Source organism: Pithys albifrons, chromosome 3, assembly GCF_047495875.1.
Source record: "Pithys albifrons albifrons isolate INPA30051 chromosome 3, PitAlb_v1, whole genome shotgun sequence".
NCBI lineage: Eukaryota > Metazoa > Chordata > Aves > Passeriformes > Thamnophilidae > Pithys > Pithys albifrons.
Window position 1 is genome coordinate 29779011 of NC_092460.1, and position 22007 is coordinate 29801017.

The 22007-nt window shown below is 38.0% G+C and overlaps 1 protein-coding gene across 3 annotated transcripts in view; it reads right to left on the bottom strand.

Moving 5' to 3' along the window:
* FGD4 (FYVE, RhoGEF and PH domain containing 4) overlaps nt 1–22007 on the bottom strand; it is a 113419-nt gene that overhangs the window by 86565 nt on the left and 4847 nt on the right. The window contains exon 1 of one of the 3 annotated variants that reach the window (XM_071551175.1): nt 8336–8443. The exons of 1 other annotated variant lie outside the window; for it this stretch is intronic. In XM_071551175.1, the coding sequence (XP_071407276.1) occupies nt 8336–8357 (22 nt within the window). In that variant the 5' untranslated portion in view covers nt 8358–8443. Of the gene's footprint in view, nt 1–6313; nt 6363–8335; nt 8444–22007 lie in introns of those variants that run through there. One more of the 3 variants, XM_071551174.1, reaches the window with a different exon arrangement.

The following is a 22007-nucleotide window of genomic DNA, read 5'->3' on the forward strand; positions in this document are numbered from 1 at the left end:
CATGACAGAAAGAAAACATAAACAAGGAAGAGACAAGAAGAACTTTGCAAAAACTGTTTTGGTGGGTTTCTTTCCCAGCGGTTCTTTGAAGAGCTTCAGAGTTCAGTAACTTCATAGAACGGAAAGAATTTTTACTTTTTTGGTGTATGAAGGCATAGCACAACTATTTGTATAAAAATAAATGGACATACTAAATGTCAAACTAACAGGATTGGCTTCTTTGGCTTCTATTCAGAGGAAGGCTGGGATTAGGAATAAGCAGGAAAGCATGAATAATAGCACTATCAATTTATCATTATTCACAGAAAAGAAGTCTGCAGACAATTTCCACAGATGCAGTGCACCCCCACCTTGGACCTTAGCTAAATTCATATTCAAACTGGTGACACATGGTGCTCCAGGGAATCTGGAAACTAACAGCACTCACAGCTGCTAAAATATCCTATAAAACAATGTAGCTTGTATCTCAGGAAAAAAAAATAATTTGGATTCTTTTTCACTCATCTGGACATTTAAATTATGACTATTAAGTCTTTAAAAGTTTATGTAGGTTAGAGATGAATAACTTAAAGGATACTCTGAACAAATAGAGAGAATAAGTGTAGAGATCATATCAAGACAATACAATAGAAAATGTGCAAAGTTAGTTTAATAAACCTTTCAATTCAGAAAGTTGGCTTCGCCTTCTACAAGATAAATGAGCTCAATTAAGAGCTAGGATGGAGCACAGGACACATTACACTAATTCAAAGAAGGAAGTTCACTCACACCACTGCGTCCTCCTCACATTTAAGTGCAAAAGCAGTTTAGAGAGATCTGCATTTGTCACAGAGATACTTTGAAATAAAAAAAACCCCAGATATTAATGGAAAAATCTGGGAAACATGGCAATCCGGACAGGAACCAGCGATGGAATTACTGTATTATATCCTATATGGAGAACTTGAAATGTAGAAAATTCCTTTGGTAAGTGATTGAATTACTTCAAGAAATCTAAGTTCAAAAACTTTGACTCTATGATGAATTTTTTGTCCTCAATATATTTCTTAATTCTCCATGCAGACTTGTCTGTGGATAACCTCATCATTAATAATCCCCTTGGCTTTGGACATAGAAGCAGTAAACAATCATTAATTACTTGAGGCCACGCAGATATTTATAAGACAAGAAAAATGAACATGCAGTTCTTGGTGGCAGCCATAGTGTTTATACGCAGTTACATGACAGAGGAGAAAAAAAGGTGACTCAGGAATCAAAATAAAAATCACACTGTGTTCTAATATGGGATAGAGGAAACTGTTTTCCTATTAGAGGACAAATAAATATCACCAACTGCCTAACACAAAAGGGAAGAGTAAAACAACAGGAAAACTTGCCAGCTGGGGAAGGCAGTAGTCAACTGCCAAGGATCATTTTAGGGTTGCAGCTGCTTGTCTCTGCCAAGTTTAAAGAGTTCGTTGTTCTAAAAGTATATTCGAAAAGTGCCACTAGGGAGTTTAAATACTGACCTTGTAAGGAAAAATTCCACTGAGAAGACAGCAAATTTCCAGGATCTCGGGAATTTTGTTAAAAGTCATCTCATGATTTCCCAGGTTCAGCATCAAAACAGCTATTCCAAAAATGCAACCAATGTTGCTTTTTTTTCCTGCTCACATCCTTACCCACGGAGCTGCCAGTCTCCCATGTGCCTGTCTGGATTTAGCTCTGCACATCCCACTCCGAAGGGAACAACTTCTAGACTGAGAGTGTTGCTACTACTATATCATCACAAATCTATTTTTACTAGGTGATGCACAGTGCTTCTGGGAAGACAGCAGATATAACATTTCTCTCAGTATTTTAAGACTATTCATGTACAGGGCTCTCAGCAGTAATATTTGTTGAGATTTTAGAGAAGCATTGGTGGTAAGGTTACTTACAAGTATTTCAGAACTTAAATGGACTAAATCTAGGGGTTTTAAAAAAAAAAAACAACAAAACAACCCAGAAAAAAAAGGTATCAAGGTTTTCCTCATATAAAAGTATGTTTGCAACTGACTTTTTCAGATTTTTTTTTTCTTTTAAACAAAAAAACCTGTCTGTATGGTGCAGAATTGATAACAAGCCACATGAATGACGAGCAAACCACCTTTCTGGTATTTCTGAGAGTTTCACATAAACCCCCTCAAGCAGATGATGAAGAAAGAAGTGATGTAAAGGTGCCCATACCAACAAAAAAAGTGAATCATTATAAAAAATCTGCACTTAGGTTTTAAATATATCACACACACTATTAGCTGGAAAAAGCATTGCAAAAAAACAGGTGCAGGAAGAAACACAGATCCATAAGCACAGTGGCATGTCCCTCAACACCCCCAGAATCAGCTGACACTTATTTTAATGACTCAAGACAACCAAGAAACATATTTCAGATTACAAACTTTTAGCTAGAAATTCTTCTACCCTTTCTCTTGAATTAGAAGCAACAGAATTACCTAAATTTTACCAGTTTTGAGGGAAAAGGCAGATGCAATTTTGATTCTCTGCAGTAACAAGGGTGACCAGTACCCAATGTGTGTGGAGAGCTACTCTGACCTGAAGGTGATAACTGGCCAGAAGACTAGATGGCTATCATCAGGTATTGTTATAAAACCTTAAATATCTATGTAGCAAGCATGAAAAAATGTAGAAGCCACAGGAAACCACAAACATTATACCATTAAAAGGGCAGAATTCTACTACTACCTGACAATTCATTATTTTGTAGCACTCCTCTCCACCATTATCCCAACAGAAGCAATTCAATCATGGTTATTGTATTTCACTGCAGTTTCAGAGCCATCAGCATGGCTGTTACTCTCCATGACAGACAAATCTCTAAGGCAGTATACACTTCTGCTGAAGAAGGAGCCAGCCAACCATTTATTCTTCTATTTATGGAACAAATTGGCCCAGGAACCTCAAAATCTGAGCTCAGCCTCAAGGGTCTTATTGAGTGACACAGAAGGAGAGAGAAAAACTAAAGACAGACTAGGACACCAAAGAAGTTTGCTGTAAATACAGAGAGGCTTGACTATATTAAAAAAATCAATTTAACATTCACACTGAACAAGTCAGTTAAAAAATTTCTTCTTAAAAGATGTGTTTCTTAGTTTCTTTCTTTCCTCAGGTACTAATATGTCTACAACAATGATATTTAAAAGTTCAAGTGCCAAGATGTGTCAAAGTTCAAAGAAAGTTTATCAAGTTTATGATTACTGATCAGACACTCACTGTATCTTCCAGAGGTGTGAAGATATGAAAACATATCTGGAAGACACTAAGGACAAAGACAGGAGTTTTAAAAATAAACCTAAGTGCACGCATTGCCATTGGCTCACCAGTTTCATTTTGACTGTTATAGTGAGATATAATGAGGACTATTTATTTTTTATTTTTTTAATTTGTTTTTGGTTTAAAACTGTACATGAGTTTCACAAAAAAACAATCTGTTCTCTGATATATCCAGGTGATCGCTGGGAACCTTCACTACATAACGATCAGATCTAATTCTCATTGTAGTTACAGTGCTGTGTACCACAGCCTTTATGCTCCACAAATGGTTATACTGCAGTCTGATGGGAAAAAAAAAAAAAAACAAAACAGAAAATAATTTAACATGAACTGTTTCTAGGCAACGTCAGGAACCGAAAGACAAAAATTCACAGAAAGATCACATATCATGGCAGTAGGCAAAAGAATACAGGGCTAGAACTTCATGAACTACGGCAGAAATCTCAGATAAAAGGACTTCCAAGAGTCCCAGGAGACACGAAGAGAATAGAAACAAGGCAATGTCTGGCAAGCTCTGAACTAGGTCATAGAACCATAGAACATGCTGAGTGGGAAACAACCCATCAGGATCATCAAGTCAAACTCCTGGCCTTGTGTGGAACACCCCAAGAGTCACACCAGGTGCCTGAGAGTATCATCCAAATGCTTCTTGAACTCTGTCAGGTTTGGTGCTGTGACCATTTCCCTGGGGAGCCTGTTCCAGTATTCAACCATCCTCTGGGTGAAAAACCATTTCGGGAAACTAAACCATCCCTGACTCATCTTCATGCCTTTTCCTCGAGTCCTGTCACTGGTCTTGAAAGCAAAGAAATCAGTATTTGACCTTCTCCCTCATAAGGAAGTTGTAACTGCAGTGAGGTCTTCCTTCACTGTCTTCTCCAAGCTGAATAGCCCAAGTGCCCTCAGCCACTCCTCACAAGGCTTCTCTTCAAGGCCTTTCACCATCTTTGCTGCCCTCCTTCGGACACTCTCCAATGGCTTAATATCTTTCCTATATTGTGGTGCTCAAAACTGCACACAATATTCCAGGTGAGGCTGCCCCAGTGCAGAGCAGAGCGGGACAATCCCCTCCCTCGCCCGACTGATGATGCTGTGCCAGGACAGGGTTGGCCTCCTGAGCAGACTTCAGACAGTGCCATCACCCAGTGCACTGTGGGACGCTTAATTTACAACCTGCTTAAAATCTGCACTCTGCATTTGGGCAGAACATGCATTTTTCCTTTCCATCTCTTTTCCCTCCTAAAGCTTACTATGGTTGCAACCTCCAGTTAACTGTGGTATTTACAGTTTTACCCGAGACCACTGTAGGCACCTGAGGCCACATACCTGACTAATATTGAAAATTAGTATTTCTGGATTCTATCTCAAAGTTAATACAGAAGTAAGAGGTTCTTATTAATAAGAATTTTTAAGTCCCCATTTGATAAAATTTACAAAAGAAGTGAATATAGGATTGGCATAAGTTGACCTTTCTATGATTTTCTGACAGCAGGTGGCTTGGTTTGTCCTGGTTACTTTAGACATACAAGCAGCAACTTCGGAAAATGTGAAGGTTTGTTGTTTTTTTTAAATCTGTTACAGACAACACGTCATCTAGAAACTCTAAGTGCATCAGTCATCTATGGTTTTTTGGATTTACGAAAACAAAACCGAACTCCTTCTCCTCCCCCAGCCTGGCTTCTGTAAAATTTGCAGAACTGAAATTAGCAAGATAATTTTAATACACTTTCTTCTAAACAAACATTTTCCATTGAAAATTGTATTTCATACAAAGAACATCAGTTCTTTACACAGTGTTCCCAGAATTCCTACAATAACACAAATGCCTTGTTTAAAGCATCCTTTTCTTCCCTCCTAACTTCAAAGCACACACAGCTCCATCAAAAGACTTTATGGTTTCTTCAAGGCAGCAGAAAGGAAGTATCTAAACCCAAATAAGTCTTTTCATTTGTTGAGCACAACAGATAGACCCAGTATATCTCATTCTTTAAGTCATACAAGATTTGTGCTTTGAGGTTACACTTTCGCGAACAAGGTCCCATCTGCAGTTCAAGTTAAGTACAGAGGAAGAGGGGGAAAATAAGTCTGAACAGCAACATTCAATTTTGGTAAAGTTCACTGTACTCAAAAGCTTGATTTTTTAACCTTTTTCTCTCCCCAGATGTACCAGTGCAAAAACCCCCTACTTTTCCTATAGCCCCATCCAGGTTGAAATCATAACCCTCCATCTGTGAGCACAGAAGTGATATTTGAAGTAAGACTCCACATTCAGACTCCACCACACTAAGTTTAGTGCAGGACATGCAAAGGACTGTAAATACCACAACATAAATCACCTCCAAAGAAAACCAGTGATAAATAGAGGTTTAGAACTGTTTTCAATACACCAGCGGGTGGTCCTGTGGTGTAAAGGAGAGCACTCTGGACTCTGAATCCCGAGGACCTGAGTTCGAGTCTCAGTGGGAACCGTCCCCTGGCAGTTAAAAGCTCCCTGCCATCCCATCCTGTCAGATCTCGGATGCTCAGCAGGGTCAGCCCCGGTTAGTACCGGGTGCTGTGACAGTCCCGAGGACTCCACTGTCACTGTCCAAGCTCGCTCAGCCATGGCAAATGGACCTTGGGACTTAAACGGTGGGGCCAGTTCTGCACATGCTGTGCCTCACCTAAAAAATCCACTGCGCAGGCTGGAAGGGCACACCCACGTGGGGAGAGCCCTGCCCAAATCTTCATTCGTGAAGTCTGGCCCTACATACATGCAATACACCAGCAGGTCAACCCCACTAAAGTTCACATAGCCATCATGCAAACACAACAGCAAAGAAGTTTTAAATGTCAGCTGGATTAGGCTGGCAATCTAAAGCCCAGCACCAGCGTCTTGAACTGTTAAGTTGGAGCACTCCTGACAGAAGTCACTTACAAAAAGACTTTTGCATTAAAAATCTAGTAAGATATTAAGTGATCGCTATTACAATGTTAATTGAGAAAAAAAAATTTTCAATACCTGAGGCTTTTTTAAAGAAGAAAAGAAGTGAATCCACATACATCAGGCTTCCAAGTGACAGATGCAGCAGTCATGAACATTGTGAGCCCAGGAGTCAGCAGAAGGAAGGAACATTTTATGTTACATGGAGGGACTCTGAGTACTGTGAGATATCATGACCTTACCTGACATGTTCATAGGGTGGTGCAAGACTTCCTGAGAACAGCCTTGGTCACTATCAAACCTTGTTAATAAGCATAAAAAGCATGATAAATTGAGGAAGCACAATTTGGGGGTTTTTTGGACCAGTTTTTCTTGCTCATTGAAGCATATCTACCCTGAATAAAACGGGTTAAAATTATTTACTATTGTTTCATAGAATTCCCAAAACTTCTCGTGCTCCAAAAGGAAATAAGTAGTAGTTTTCCTCTTTCATGGGAAAAAGAACAGCTCTATCTTTGGTACTTTCTTCTGTAATTGTGGAACTAAATAGCGTAACAGAGACCTCAGTGACACATTCTTCATCTTAAGCCAGATTTAGAACAGTCTTAAAAGAAATGCCACGCTAACACTCATTTTCTAATAGAACCCCTTTCTCCATCTTTGATCCTGGCAAACTCACTCTGACAGCTACAATAAAGAAGAGGTTACCACCACAAGCCAACTATTCTCATCACTCCTGGAAGCTGGCACCCCAGGAAAGATGCTGTTCATGGGAACAGCACAAATAAAGCAGTGGACAAAATGGAAATTCAAGGGCAGGAACATGCCTGGCTACTGCATAGCCGTGCCATACAGTTAATGGAACTATGTGGCAGCAGTCTTTCTCAGAGAAGCAAATTACTGAAAGAAAATTTTCTGAAACTTGTCTGTCAAACACCTACATTTTATTTATTATCCTTTCACAGCAAGTAGTTCACAGACTAAATGTCCCTCCTTCAAGTTATGAATAAACCTGTTAGACTGATCTATTTACCAAAAATCAAAGTTGCATTTAAAAAAATGTGAAAATTGTTCTTAAAAGGCAGATCTTTGAGCTTGTAAACTCCACTAAAAAAACATTGTTATTGCACACACACACATAATGTACCCATACACCTTGCAGTCCTAGGGAATTTACATTTTCTTGACCTATTTCCAGCATTTTTGGAAAACAGGTTCTTTATTCTTAAAGAAAGCATGTCATTTATTCCATGGATGAGCCATGGAGGCAGAGGGTGGCTGCTGCAGCAGGTCAATAAGGCACTGCAGGAAGGGCAGCGCTGCTTTGCTCCCCCCTCAAAGACAGATCACAAGCACTGCCTTCATTAACAAGTATTGACTACCCTCTCTAATTACTGCATTCTAGACCTCACATTTTCACTGCAGCACAAAGCTCAGCTGTCCACAGATGCCATTTGCTCACCTTAGATTTTGCTTTTACTGACAATTGCACACTCTGAAAAGGGGCAGGAACGTTTTTTTTAATACACAGGGACTTCTGTTGGAATTTCAAAAATAGTCAAAATACCTAGAAATGTACATAGTGATACTAATCTGCCAAATTATGTACCTGAACATGCTGGTTTTCATGACTAAAGTTAGAAATAAAAATTCAATATTCAGGCTTGTAAATTAATGAAGTAAGTGGGTTTCAGAAGAACTCAAACTCCTTACCTCAGAAAAACAGGCCATTTAGCTGTTGTGTTTGTACATAAAGTCCTGGCTGTAGGATGGACAACTTTCGAACTTGTTCTCTCAACTCTCTGATTAACCTCACTGAGTAATACTTTTACTTTCCCTATGTATGATTTAGAAAAAGACCATCCTACTTAACTGCAGACAAATTTAATTCTGAATAGAATACTGCTTTTCTCTTTTCCCCTTCTGTTTGCCCTTTAATGTTTCTCAGTAAACAAATCCCTGACTACTTTTTCACTTAAAATATTTGCTGCATTAAATATTTGCCATAAGAAAAATAAAAACTCTATGGAAAATGATGACACAAATACCCTACCCCGATTTTCCTGAAGAGTTTTTGCCTACTCACAGGAATTTACTTACCAGTGAAGACATTGAAGAGCATTTGTTAAGAAATTATGGATTCACTCTTTCTCCTTACATCAAAAGATATTTGTTGCTACGCCATGCTGACTTCCTGCTATATCCTCAGAGCTGACACCCAGGGTGGCTGCACAACCTACACACTGAAAGGTTCTCTGTCTCTCACTTCCTTTTGTGGCTTTTAAGGCCAAAATGAGAGAGAGAACTTTTTTTTACCATCAGAATGTTGCACTCTTCAGTTATTTGGTGAATATGTGAAAATGTTTTTAAAGGGAGGGCTTTACTCCTACTTTCTGATTCATCCTCTCAGAATAATTTGCTCCTAGCTATGGATGCACAGAAAGGTGGCAAGACCCAAGACAAGCTTAGAACATCTCCATTCTCCTGACTCTGTGAATAACTTACTCCAGAAAGCAGATACTTAAATGAGCATTAAAAGTCTGTCTGACTAAATGGAAAGCACACTACTGTGGCTACCAAAAGAGTACATTGTTAGACTGTGCTTCACCATTGCCTACAGGGCAATTTTGATGCCTGCTGAACACTGCCAACCATTTCCATGGGAAAGACTAAGCTGGCATCAACAGCAAGTGAGATTTTTGTCACCCACACCCAGGAGCCATGTCTTTTTCAGACACCTGATCCTTGTCAGTTAAACTGTAAAACAAGACATCCACATTAAAATGACTTATGAGGTTATCATAAATATATTTCATCCTTTTCCAGTTATGTGGCAGAGGGAAGAAGTAATTTTCATTGGAAATCCAGGACACAAAGATCTCAGCTTGCAGCAATTTTTCTCAGTTCCACAAGTATAGTAAAAAATAAGCTCATATTAAACAGTTTTGGAATAGTCCTGCAGCAGAAAAATCCTGTATTCATTTTATACTCGGTCGCTTTGAAGGATATCTCTTCACCACACTGATGTTAAAGCAATCTCAGTAACAGCAGAGCAGACCAAAAGCAATAACCAGATAAGTAGTTCTGGTTTCACTAATTTAATAGTCTGTGGTGTAAAAATACCTCCAAAAATTTATAGAAACATCCCTTGTAATTTTAAGCACCATAGTCCTTTCAAGTGGTTTATACAGCAACATGAAGCTTTAATAATTTGTCGAAGTAAACAGAGATATCAGTCAAACAAAACACAGTAAATGCCTTCTCCTTTTGAAAGAAGACGAAGGGCTACTGTTCCTTTAAAATTTCTTTTGTACAGAAGACAATTCTGGAGGTAAAACTGTAGCTATCAAACAGACTACAATAAATAGCTTAAAAACACTTTATCAAAGGAAATATTTGCAAAACCTTTGAAGGCTGATGATTTGCACCTAAGATGAAAAATACATATACAAGTGAGAACATTACAAATGAAACCATGCTGGTTTTGAAGAAATGAGTTATAAAGAACCTCAACCCTTCCAAAACTGTGTTACTTGCTATACAGAGTTGCTTGAAAATAAAATAAAAATATAAATATTATATAAGCAACATAGACACAGCATCTAATTAAAATCTTGGATATCTATGACAGGTTGCTATGTTTTTCAAAGAATTTAACCACACACAAAAAAAATCTGTTTGAAATAAAAAGACTTTTATTCTAATGAGACCAAAAAATTGTGGGTTTCCATCTCACTTGAAAAATACCCCACAGTTCTCACATAAAGTCCCAGAAATGTAACAGCAGCCAGACAATCTCCAACTGCAGATAAATAGATTTGTCTTGTGAAATGATCGGTCCATGGTGCCATCAATCCCAGATTGCTCCATGTCATCGTGAGAGTCACAGTCACCATACCAAGGGCTACTGCTGATCACTCAGTGTGGTAACTTAGTAAAACCAGGACTCACTTTCCCACTCAAGGCAATGATTTGAAGCGGGCAACAAGATACAGTTGGGATAAAAGAATTATGATATTTAAGTGGCCTTACTGTAGTAGCACGTAAGTCAAAACTTTTAGTCAGATGATTTTTACTAATTTTGGACACAATACAGTACAGGATCCAGTGTTTTGGGCTACGATTTGACAAAACAGTCCTAGAGATCATTTGTTTTTATTCACGTGGAAACACACTTGGTAAGTACATTTTTTTCGCATGCCCAAAAAAATACAGTGAATACTTGTATGTCATTTCTTATTGTGATGGTCAGTCAGCAGAAGGAGGGACAGGAAAGAAAGATGCCACGACAAAATTTTGCCAATCCTCAGCAGAGTCACTGACTGATTCCAAGTTGGATTCACTAAGCTCTTCAAGCAGTCTGTGAAGGTGAAGTGTTAAGTTGCACAGAGACTGGGAAACCAAGAAGTGCATTTGCACTTGCTTCCTTTTTTTTTTTTATAGGGGCATCTATTGCCATGGAAGCAGAAAGTAAAACTGAGCTTTAGAAAGGTTTCACTACTCAGCATAAGTAACCACACTCCAGATATGAAAAGAACACTGCAGTAATTACAACAAAAAGGAATCCTGACCACTAATAGGTTAAGGATCTTTTACCACCAATAATCATCATTATTCATTTCTATAGGCAATTTATTCTCAATTCCAAATTTTCATCACTGAAATCCAGCTCCAAACCAGCCATTCTCAAAGAAAGAAATATGCAGGTAAATCACCCTGTTTTCATACTAGATTTTGAAATAAGGAGAGAAAACTATCATGTTGAGCTACTGCTAAATGTAACCATTTTATAATTAATCACAGATTAAGCTGTGAGAGATCTTTTGAGTCAAGTCTATAGGAATAAACCCATGTTCTGTCATATTTCTTTCACCTTGAACATCAAAAAGACCAGCTCTGATAAGAAATAAATATGCAGCTGATAGGTTAGAAATCTCCTCACATTTCCTATCACATGGCAAATTTACTCAGCACAATCATTTCTACTGAATCCTGGTATTACCAGGCACAGTATATTTGCAAACAATTTATGGTTAAACTAGACCTTAGAGAAACTAAACCTGGTTTACTGGCTGTAGGTCAGTTCTCATGAGTTTCAAAGAGTTCAAAAAAGTTCAATGTATGAACATCCATAAAATGAAAGAATGGGTTAGGTTGGAAGGGACTTTAAAAAGATCATCTAGTTCCAAGCCCCCCAGCATGGGCAGGGACAACTTGCACTAGACCAGGTTGCTCAGAGCCCCACCCAACCTGGCCTTGAAGACAACTTCTCTGGGCAATCTGTGCCAGTGTCTCACCACCCTCTGACTAATGAATTTATTCTGAACATCTATTCTAAATCTCTCCTCTTTTAGTTTAAAACCATTCTCCCTTGTCCTCCCGCTATCTGCTTGTGTATTAGTTCTCTTCCATGTCAGTCAGTTTGCTGTTTTCTTAAAAACTATGCCAAAGTGAGGAACTTCACCAGGAGAATACAAATCAAAGAATATATTGGAAAGCATGCAAAAGATTCTGATTACAGACACACTGACCTCTTGTAACACCTCCATACAGTCACTTCATATATGGCCAGTACCATTACCAATTTATCTTTTTTCCCTGGCTATGAATAGCTCAGAACCTCTAAGGAGTTTCTCCAGTGTTTAAAATCATGCCCCTAGACACTGCTAAATCAAAACATGGTCTGTAGCCCAGGCCCATAATTGCTAGTCGGAAGGAAAAACCAGACCTGAAGCACAGCCAGCTGGCAATACAGCAGTAGCCCCTGCTGTCAGAGCACAGCACTGCCACGGCAGCCACCCAACCAGCTCCAGCCCAAGGAGCAGCAGCAGGACTTGGAAAATTTCAACAGTCCAAACCCTCAATCTCATCATTCCCACTGCTGTGTATCCACAGCTGCCGTGGTAAACATGTGGCAGAGAGAATGAACCAGGCTGCAGCCTTTGCATCCCGATTCCTGCACAGAGGCAACTTATTATTCTTTTTTTTTTAGTGAAAGTTGGTGGAGAATTCAGTGAGCTGCCATAGAGAAATAAGGGTTTAAATTCAATTACAAAGTAAATTTAAAAAATACTATATTTACTTTGCCTTCCTCTTTGAGCCTTGTAAGTGCAGGATCCCTACTTAAGTCTGTGTACTGACATGGAGTTAAACATTCATCTGTCAAGAGTTGCCTACATATTGTTTTATTGATATCTGCTCTACAATGTTTTATTGATATTTGTCAATAAAGAGCAATATGTAGCATCTCATATTTTAAGATTCCACAGTCCTATGTACTAATACTGAATTTTATCATTATCAACACAGCAAGGCATAATTCTGTGTGTAAACCAACATGAATAAAGTTTTGAAAGATACTGAAGTTGAATAAGTTGAATAAAGTTATTTAACTATAAACTACCTTATTAACATTATATTAAAATCCCCTTAACTGAAGTTGAATAAAATTCTGTTTTAGATTTCAAAACTCAGATTCTTTTCATATACATAGATATATATATATATAAGGTTATAAACGTTACCTTCATTTTAGTCTCTAAGGAACTGTAAAATACAGGTGTGCTTTTATTTATTTTTTCAATTCAAACACCTGAATTAGAATTAATGTAAAAAGCTCACACCTGCTTCCTGTTTAATATCAGATAAATGAATCTGAGAGGACATGCAGACATTCTCCACAATCCACTAGTCAGGAAACAAGTATTAGGCATCTTTTCAAAAAGCTATTTTGCCTTTATATTCCTAAATGTGTCTGCCAAGTCCTAGTTAGGGAACAGGTTAATATTTAAAAACAATTTAAAAAACCCCACCCCACAAATCCCAAACCCCACACCTTCCGAGTTAATAAGGAGCAAAGAGTAAAAGAGTTGGCTTTACTCTTCTTATGTTGTTCTTGGTAAGGAAAAGTAACCACAGGGAACAATGAGCTGAAGGACAAAACAAATCAGACTAAGGTCACATCAAAAAAACCCTTCTCACTGACACCATATGCTGTGCTAAAAGGATCTTCAACTTATTTTTTTTCACATTATAAATGTTGTAGTAACCACAACAGCAAAATCTAAAGAAGGTAGGCTACAGTACTTTGCTGATACTTTAAATTCTTGGAGATTAATTCTTTGATAATTTCTTATTGTACCCAGATTGATGTCTCTATCTTCATGTTAAGTGACGTAACTAGATGGACCTCTATCTCATCATTCCATGTAACAGAACAACAAAACAAGAGATGATCCTTCTGCAGAGGAAATTATTGTATTTTGAATATTCATTTCACTATTTCAGAAGAGAAAGAACTTGTTCTCTTTCTACACTGTGGAGGAGGCCATGCAAAGCATGGGAACAGGAGAATCTCAGTAATAAAAAAACTGGCAACTTGATTCTATCAGTCTCCTACCTGGTGCTTGCAGTAGCCACTGTGGTAACAGAACAGGCAAGCAGCATTACTTAAACATATATGAGAGCAGAAAATTCTGAAGAATAATCTCAGTTTGTGTAGCCATCTTCCTTGTTACTTCATAAAGTTATGACACGGTTATTTCCAATGCAAGACAAAAAGCATTAACTGAGAGCCTCTAAATGAGCTGGAGAAAAAAAATAATAAAAAAAATCAAATTAGATGTGGCTCAGAGGTCTTGCTCCTGATCTTGCTAATATGAAGAACGGAAAGGCAGGCTTAATATCAGAATAAAAAAAGAAAAATCACACTATGCAATTGAAGGTTTAATACTTGAAGGCATTAGCCATTACATCCAAATTATATCCATATCCAATCATAACCTAATGCTTATGTCCAGTGCAGTCTATCAAATTACATTAATAATTAGATTCGCCCTCTGATATTTTATACACAGAGAATATTTTTAGATTACCAATAAAATTGCCTCAGAAGAACCACCTAGACTGCAAGGCACGTAACAAAGCCAATGCTTTGGGAAATCAGTCTCTGGGCTCCAACAGTAGAGCACCTCAGCTGGCTGAAGCAGCCTGTGCAGTGAGAGTGCTGTGAGCTGGCACACACTTGGCATGATGTTCGCCTCAGAGACACTTTATATTTTCACAATCACAGCTTTTAGTTCCTTATTTTCTTCTTTAGCTTTTGAATGTCTTCCTTATTTTCCCAGAACTTTTTAGCTAATGTTTGTGTAGATTCCCATTATCTCCCAAACAGTTAAACACTGCTCTAATGCTGCTTGTATAAATTAAAATTAAAGTAAAAAAAAATTTAAATAGTTCTTTTTCCCTACAGTAGTTTCTTTCTGTGGTAAGCCACATATGAACACCACTATCAATATATGGTATGAAACCTCTTTATTTTACATAACTTTGAAGTCTCTCAAATGACCTGCAAGTTCAAGGTTATAGTCTCTCAAACTGACTTCCAATTTGCTAAAAGATTTTTAATTCAATTTATTATTAAAAAAATAATCTTTTCCATAACAGGACTAAAAACAACCACCAAAAATACGAAAAAATCCAACCAACACACCCCAACAGGAATCATGCTACAATTAAGGACCACACTCACACTGTCCAATAATTAATTATATAATCATGCAGATTGTTCAGTGGTATAACATCCATATATAGAAAAAAAGGATGGGGAAGAAGACAGTATACATTCCACACAAAATATGGTTCTATTTAATTGAATATATGTAATTAACAAGTTTATGGTCTAAATGGATGTCATTCTTCAGTAACACAGGATTACCTAGTTTTATTTTATGTGGCTTGTTAGCAGCTGGTGTAATGCAGTTCAGAAGTTTTCATTTAAAACCTAACATGCTTACCAATCACCAGAATTCTCCTTCCTCCTTACAATGTAAGTCCATGAACCAAGAAAAATAAAATAAGAAAAATAATTTTAAAAAATCTTTAGGATAAAGAAGCCTTTCAGCACCATGCAGCCAGTTCACTCCTCTCTCCTTAGTTACTAAATAGCTTCTGCTTTCTGATCCCTTCTGCACCACACCTGAAAAAAAACCCCTTATCAGAAAGCTGATCCGGCTTCTACACCCTGAGGCACAGTAAACATGGTATTTTAACTTCCAACTACCTGCCTTTCCACGTACACCAAAAGAAAAAAAAAAAGAAAAAAAGACAAATCCAACTGTAGGACTGAAGATACCTCAGCTCTGTGTATTCCAGCTTCCAGCTCTGCCAGCCAGTTAGTGTTGCCTGTCACCTCGCCAACTCTAACAAGTATGCAGTCCTTGTCAGCCATAAGGAAGGATGATATATTCTCAATTTTCATATTTAAAATGCATTTCTCCTTCCAGAAATTGAAGCTAACATTTGAGAGTAAACAGCTACTTTGTTTTATTTCTTCAAGGAGGGAAATTATGTGGAGAAATTCCTCCATTTCCATCTCAAACTACAGATTCAGGGTAGTATATGGGCACATAGAGCTACCTCAGAATGAACGTATATATGGGAAGCAGAGAGGGGCAGGAGTGGGTTTCTTCTTCCAATAAGTATTTTGCATTAGCAAACAGAGCTCAGCAGAGCACTGTGGAAAACACATACCTACTAAAAACATGCACTCCCATAGTCTTCACAGAGAACAATTCATCTGTTTCTGCTCAGGTCTCTAATCATCTCTCTGCAGCAAGAGGAAGGAAAAGGAAACAGGGGAAGACTTTTTTTTTTTAATTAAGCCAGCATTGGTGTGAGCAATAGCATTCTACACAGGGCAGCAGAGGGAGTCCAATTTCTTTTTCCCTGCAGCAAACTCTCTCCAAAATGTCACTCTAATAAGGAATTTCTGTGATTTTTTTTTCCCCTGCTCTGTGGAATATCTCCCAAGTCCCTCCAAGCAAAAGGAAACAATTGGAAAGCCTGGCACTGCAAAGGGGCACTTGTGGCACTCAGTGGGTCTGAACAACATAACTGGTGTCTTTACTCGCACTGCTCTGTAGTCACTTCTCTGCAAGTGAGGGTTTGGATTTTGTAACTTCACCATATTTGAGTATTCATTATATCATGCCTAGACACGTGAACCGGAAAAGAGTTATGCTAAACTGTTGTGCCCCAGGGCTGTTCCTCATGCAGATACTTCAACAGCCTTATCAACCCAGGCTTCCAGACACCAGCCATTTTTCTTTGTATCAGATTTAAAGCCACTTTGCTATTTGAAAGGACTACGTTAATATTCTCTCAGAAAACTATAGTGAAAGTCATGAATTTTAGAAAATAAGGACCTGAATTATTTCGATCAATGAAGTTTTACTAGACTGTGAAGGCTTTCTGGTGTCTCCTATAAGAGGATCACAGTCCTGCTCACCATTGTCAAATACTGCATGCTATTTCAGATGAATGCTGTACACAGATGCCTCGACTCCAGCAGAACATAAGCAATCAATAAGGGCTTGGGAAATGCCTTTAATCATCACTGTTTAACCTTGTGGACTAAAATGTAATCTGACTTTTTGAGATGCATGTGATACCTCTAGAAACACTCCCATTTTCTACACAATATAAATCTTATAATCAGCAAATTAAGACATGCACAGTGAAACTACTTAAGCCCTTTTTCATTTAGAACCCACCACTGTTCTATCAACATTTTCTGTAAGCTACATGAGGCACAAAACCCAATTAAGATTAATTTTAATCAGGATCTAGTTCCTCACAATAGCTGAATGGCCTTTAGGACACAACAAAGAGGACACAATATTCATGGTGATAAGATAGTACACTTAATGTTTCACATTCCAGCATCCTGATATTACTGAAGCTTTAAAATGGTAAGCCTACCTTCCTGTAGCAGCTCTACTGCATTTGCAGAAAAGAGCCCCAAAAAATCCCATATAAAACTAGTGGACTATACAGTTGGTAATGGCCACGTGAGAGAAGTACATATTAAAGTGTTAAAAGTTAACAGTTGTTAAAACCAGGAAGTAATAATTCTCCACAGTTAAGATGAACAGACACTTGTTTGTTTAACCTCCATGGAAATCCTTGGAAGAGGTAACTCATTTGAGTTTTAAAGTTCCTTTAAGCTCCTTATTAACACACACAATGCAAATATTGTTCTCACTTCTATGAACAAAAAGCTTTTAATATATCCTGTGCACAAGCAGTTCTTACACAGAAAATAAGTAAGATAAACACTTAAAAGGGCAATTCCTCACACTGAAGTTGAAGACCAGAGGCAGCCCACACTGGCACCAGCCAGGGCTCTTGCTGGCTGTACACAGCAGGTAGGATGGATGTTTTCCTCCCACTTCCACTGCATGTCAAGAATGTTTTTCTGTAGCTTCCCTCTATGCTTGATACAGGACAGGGAAAGAATGTTAGGGAGTTTAGAAGTACATGCACAACCAAGTCCTTGGGTTGTTATGTTTTGACTTGCTTACATTAAACCCAAGCACAGGAGCCACTGTAGAGCACTCCAGCAATTACCTTGCACTGCCTGACCTGGCTTGGCAGGCTTAAACAGCACATTGACAGCCAGCTCAGGTGTTACCTTGCCCTTCATCTCTAAGTCTGCTGAGCCTATTTGTCCACTGGATCAGTTATGCATTAGTAAATTACGAGGAACACCCTTTACAGCATTATCATGCATAACTGAAGAGCACACGAGGGTCATTACAGAGCAATAGTTGGGTCAGATTGCCAGAACCTGATGAAAGTCAACTTATACTGCGTTACAACCACTCTGTTTTCTAAAGTGACAATTATTTTTAGTAGAAAATTGATGCAACTTGCTCTCAGTCTTATTGTTAAGTATTAAATATGTATTAAAATATATCTTAATAAAATTCCCATTGATCTATATTTAGAATTAGAATAAGCTAAAACACAAATGCTAAATAATTTGATGCACTGATAGCAATTCTGATTTTATTGTACTACTACAAAAATCAGCCATTTTGTGCATCCTTCTCAGGAACCACATTTTCACACAAGAATTTCCAAGGTTTTGTTTTAAAGACACAAAAGCCCTCTTTTAAAGTTTTCAAGAGTCTCATCTCTTCTTGAATGGTGTAGGACTGCTAGTCCATAGGAGAACAGCTGAAGTACAAAAGGATTCTACCTTCACAGATGAAATGCAGCTGCTTAATGACGAGAGTTAGTGTCAGACTGAACAAAAAGGAATGTACACTATGCTTGTATTAAGATAGGGACATGTTGGCAAGAGTCAGTTGAAAAAAAGGCTAGCAGTATAATTGCGTAAAACTGAAAAAAGTTTCAATTCTATCAAAACCAATTTTTTTCTGTATCAGTTATTTTGCTTTGATTCTTAAATCACCAGTTCTGAAGAGAGATCTAATTAGACATTAAGCTTAATTTCCTAACTCAATTACTGATGTTAATATAAATAATGTATATATATATTAATATTCAACTAAGGAAGTGAAGTGTCACAGACAAGATAGTGAATGGTGGTGAGAGCAAAGAGGAAAAATATTCAGATTACTCATTGCAAGAATGTCATCAAATTCTTGTGATACAAGACAAAACATTTTAAAAGAAATCATTTTTCAAAGATTATTTGCTTTAACAATTTTACAATTTAATAATTTATAAAGCTTGAAGTATTTTTTAAGTCTGCTGTACACCCTAACTTTGCTTTTTGATCTGTTTCATGATAGAAGAGAAACTAGGAGCCTGTTCTCCTATGGGCTGTTGATACTACAGCATTCAAGGAAGTTATGTGGGATGATAGACTACTGAGGATGGCTTTCAAATAGCTTAAGCTACCAAATGTCTCAGCTTATTAGGAAGATAAAGGCTAGCAATATAACCCAGAAATAAAGCAAGCAAGCAAGCAGGCAGGCAAGTAAGAAAGGAAGAAAAGAGTCACCCCCACTCCAGCATTCTGGCTGGAGTTTAAAGACTAGACAGTCCCTACAAGGCACAGTGACCGGTTGGGTCAGCATCCTCAGCCAGAAGCAGAAGTGCTAGGGAGCTTTACACTCTCTCCCTCCATCTGCTACCTCCAGAAGCCGCACAATGTGAATGGGAGGATCCACTCTCAAGTTTTCCAGGTAAAGGTCTTTCTTCACAAAAATAGAAAACAAATCAAAGATGCAGTTAGAAACTTCTCTGTTGACTTTTGCTTCTCAAGTACCACAAAGTCCCCAAAGAGATCACACAGAAGCCCCATTAAGAATCCAGCTGGTCTAGAACAAGCACACAGCCCTACCCCTGGGTCTCGGACAACCCCGATACCTGCAGCACTAACACTCAGGGGCAGCTCAGACCCTGTAGGTTTCAAGCACACAGAAGTTGGACAGAGATACCACACAACAGCTTCAAGGCTGGGTGCTGTTACATCAGTGCCAATTCCTACCATGAGGACTCAGCCACAACAGCAACCAGCAAAGCCAAAAGTCTAGCACAGAAACATCACATGCTCAACTAAAAAAAAAACAAAAAAACAAACAAATCTTTAAAAAGGCCAGAAGAAATCCAGACACTGAATCAAAGATTTTTTAATCAAATCACTGTTCACCATTTTCTCTCTCCTATCCTCACCTAGATCTGGCCCCACCAGCATCTATGAGGGGATGGTTAGACTCTAAGTCAGCTGCATTGTCACCTCTACTGCAAGAAAACATTTGTCCAGAAGTCATTAATAGATTGCAGGATTTCACATCTCCCACTACAGTTCCACCACATTTTTCCTTCTTTCCAGGCTATTTAACTTGTTTTACATTAACATCTGACATGCTTAGCATTAATCCTTAGAATGAGCACTATTTCATTGCTCTGCCCTATCTTCCACTCAGTATTTTTTGCCTCCAATTTTATTACATTTTATGCTCCATTTTACAGAGTTTCAGTGTAATCAGAGGTGCCAAATTGCTCTGAAACTCATTAGAAGTACATTTCTTTACATGTCTAGCTTTGCAGACTACTGTAGCAGTTTAATTTTCCTCCTGGCCTGCATTTATTCAATTCCCCTTATGTTCTGATACCACCTCACTGCTGTGTATTTGCACACTGGGACATCTGATTTCTACATGGTTTGTCAACATTTCAACAAAATTCTATCCTCCTTCCCTACATTTCTTTCAAACTCTTTTCTTCTGCTAAAGCCTTCTCTGCTAAAACCCTCTTTCCAAGGCAGCCAGATGAAGAAACCATTAAAAATTCCTCCTTCAATTCCTCCTCTATGCTTGTGTTATTGACAGCCTAGTGCTCTGAGAATATCCTCTCTAAACAGCATTCTCTATCCCCTTGTCAAGAGTGCAGGAGTGTGTAGATAACAGCCTGAATATATCAAGCTGTCCACTGCTATGCATTTGATTAAAATGTTTTTGCCATCAGAACGTGGAGGCAAAGTATATTTACAGATTTAACACGATGACAATGATCATTCTGATCATTTAAGTGCATGTATTCATCCTGGATCACCTTATATTCAGGAGAGCTAATACATACAGTATCCCAATTCTGGAATAAAAAGCCATTTTTTTCCCCTTACAGAAATAAAAAAGAGTTTCAGCTACAAGATTCACAGTCAACAATTTGATTTAGATATTGAATTGACAATAATATTTTGAAGACAGTCTACCCACTATTAACGGAACTAGAGGCAAAAGCCCACAAGTATCTTATCTTAAAATTTGCTTGCTTCATATTTTCCCTTTCTCTCTGACAAAGCCTTCATCCTGGGAAGATAATTTGCTTTATACATCAAATGGATAGCACTACTTTAAGACATAACAATGCAAGACACAGCAGCTAGAGTGCTTTATCACAGATCACATTGTACCCAAGACACAGTAACAAACAGTACCAAATACTGCCCAGTTATAAATGGGATTTTGACTGAAATGCTAAGAGATGAGATAGTTCCTCACCATAACTTAAGAAGTAGGTGAAAAGTCTAATAACTGCAGTTTTAAGCAGCATGGGTACTGACAGAAAAAGCAACAAAGTAATAGCCAAGGGCAAATCATAATTTTTTTTTATTAGCAGATTGCTTTCTCAATATTTGTATTTTACTTGTCACTTGAAAGCAACACATTCCTCAAACTAGCTCTCCTTTTCTAATCCAGCAATCTCCCAGCCATATTTATTAATTTAACTACAAAAGAAACAATCTCCTACGATTTCATACAACAAACTAATTTGTATTGGATGTGCAAATTATTACTTTACCAAATTCAGCAATGCCTAAAACCATTTCAGCAATAGTACTTAGCACCACCTCCATAATTTTGCCCTCTCAGGGTATATTTAAAAGAAGTCTCTCCAGCAAGAAACAGACTTAATTTTCAGCAAATCTGTGTCAAATTGTAACTTTTCTCAGAAACCTTTGGTGTATTGTCATTAGCAAGTCAAGCAATACAAATTCTATTTTTTTAAGGAAATCACCATCACGATCACCAGGAAGTCTAGATTATATGGCCAACAACAATGAGTGGGCAAAGCGATCCTTGTCAGGCAAGGGCTAAATAGACACATCTAGCCAACTCAAGCTACATATATAAATGACCAGATAGCCTATGAATAAACAGTACACTCTAATTGGATTTAAAGGGATTATTTTGATGCTTAATACCTGGAGGAGAAGTGGGGGAAGAAAGAGCAAAATTTTATTCAGGAAGCAAAGTTCCATTTCATGGCACTTCCTTACACTTGCTTCACTAGAAGGCACAGGGGATTAATTTGGCCCACAGAAACAGGAAGTCCTTCAATGACAGGAAAATGCATTTTCATGCGATTTCTACGTAAAGCATTTTTTATACTTTACTTTCACTCATTTTTGAAGGGAGAGGAACATTTAGAAGCAGTTTCCTCATAGTCACCT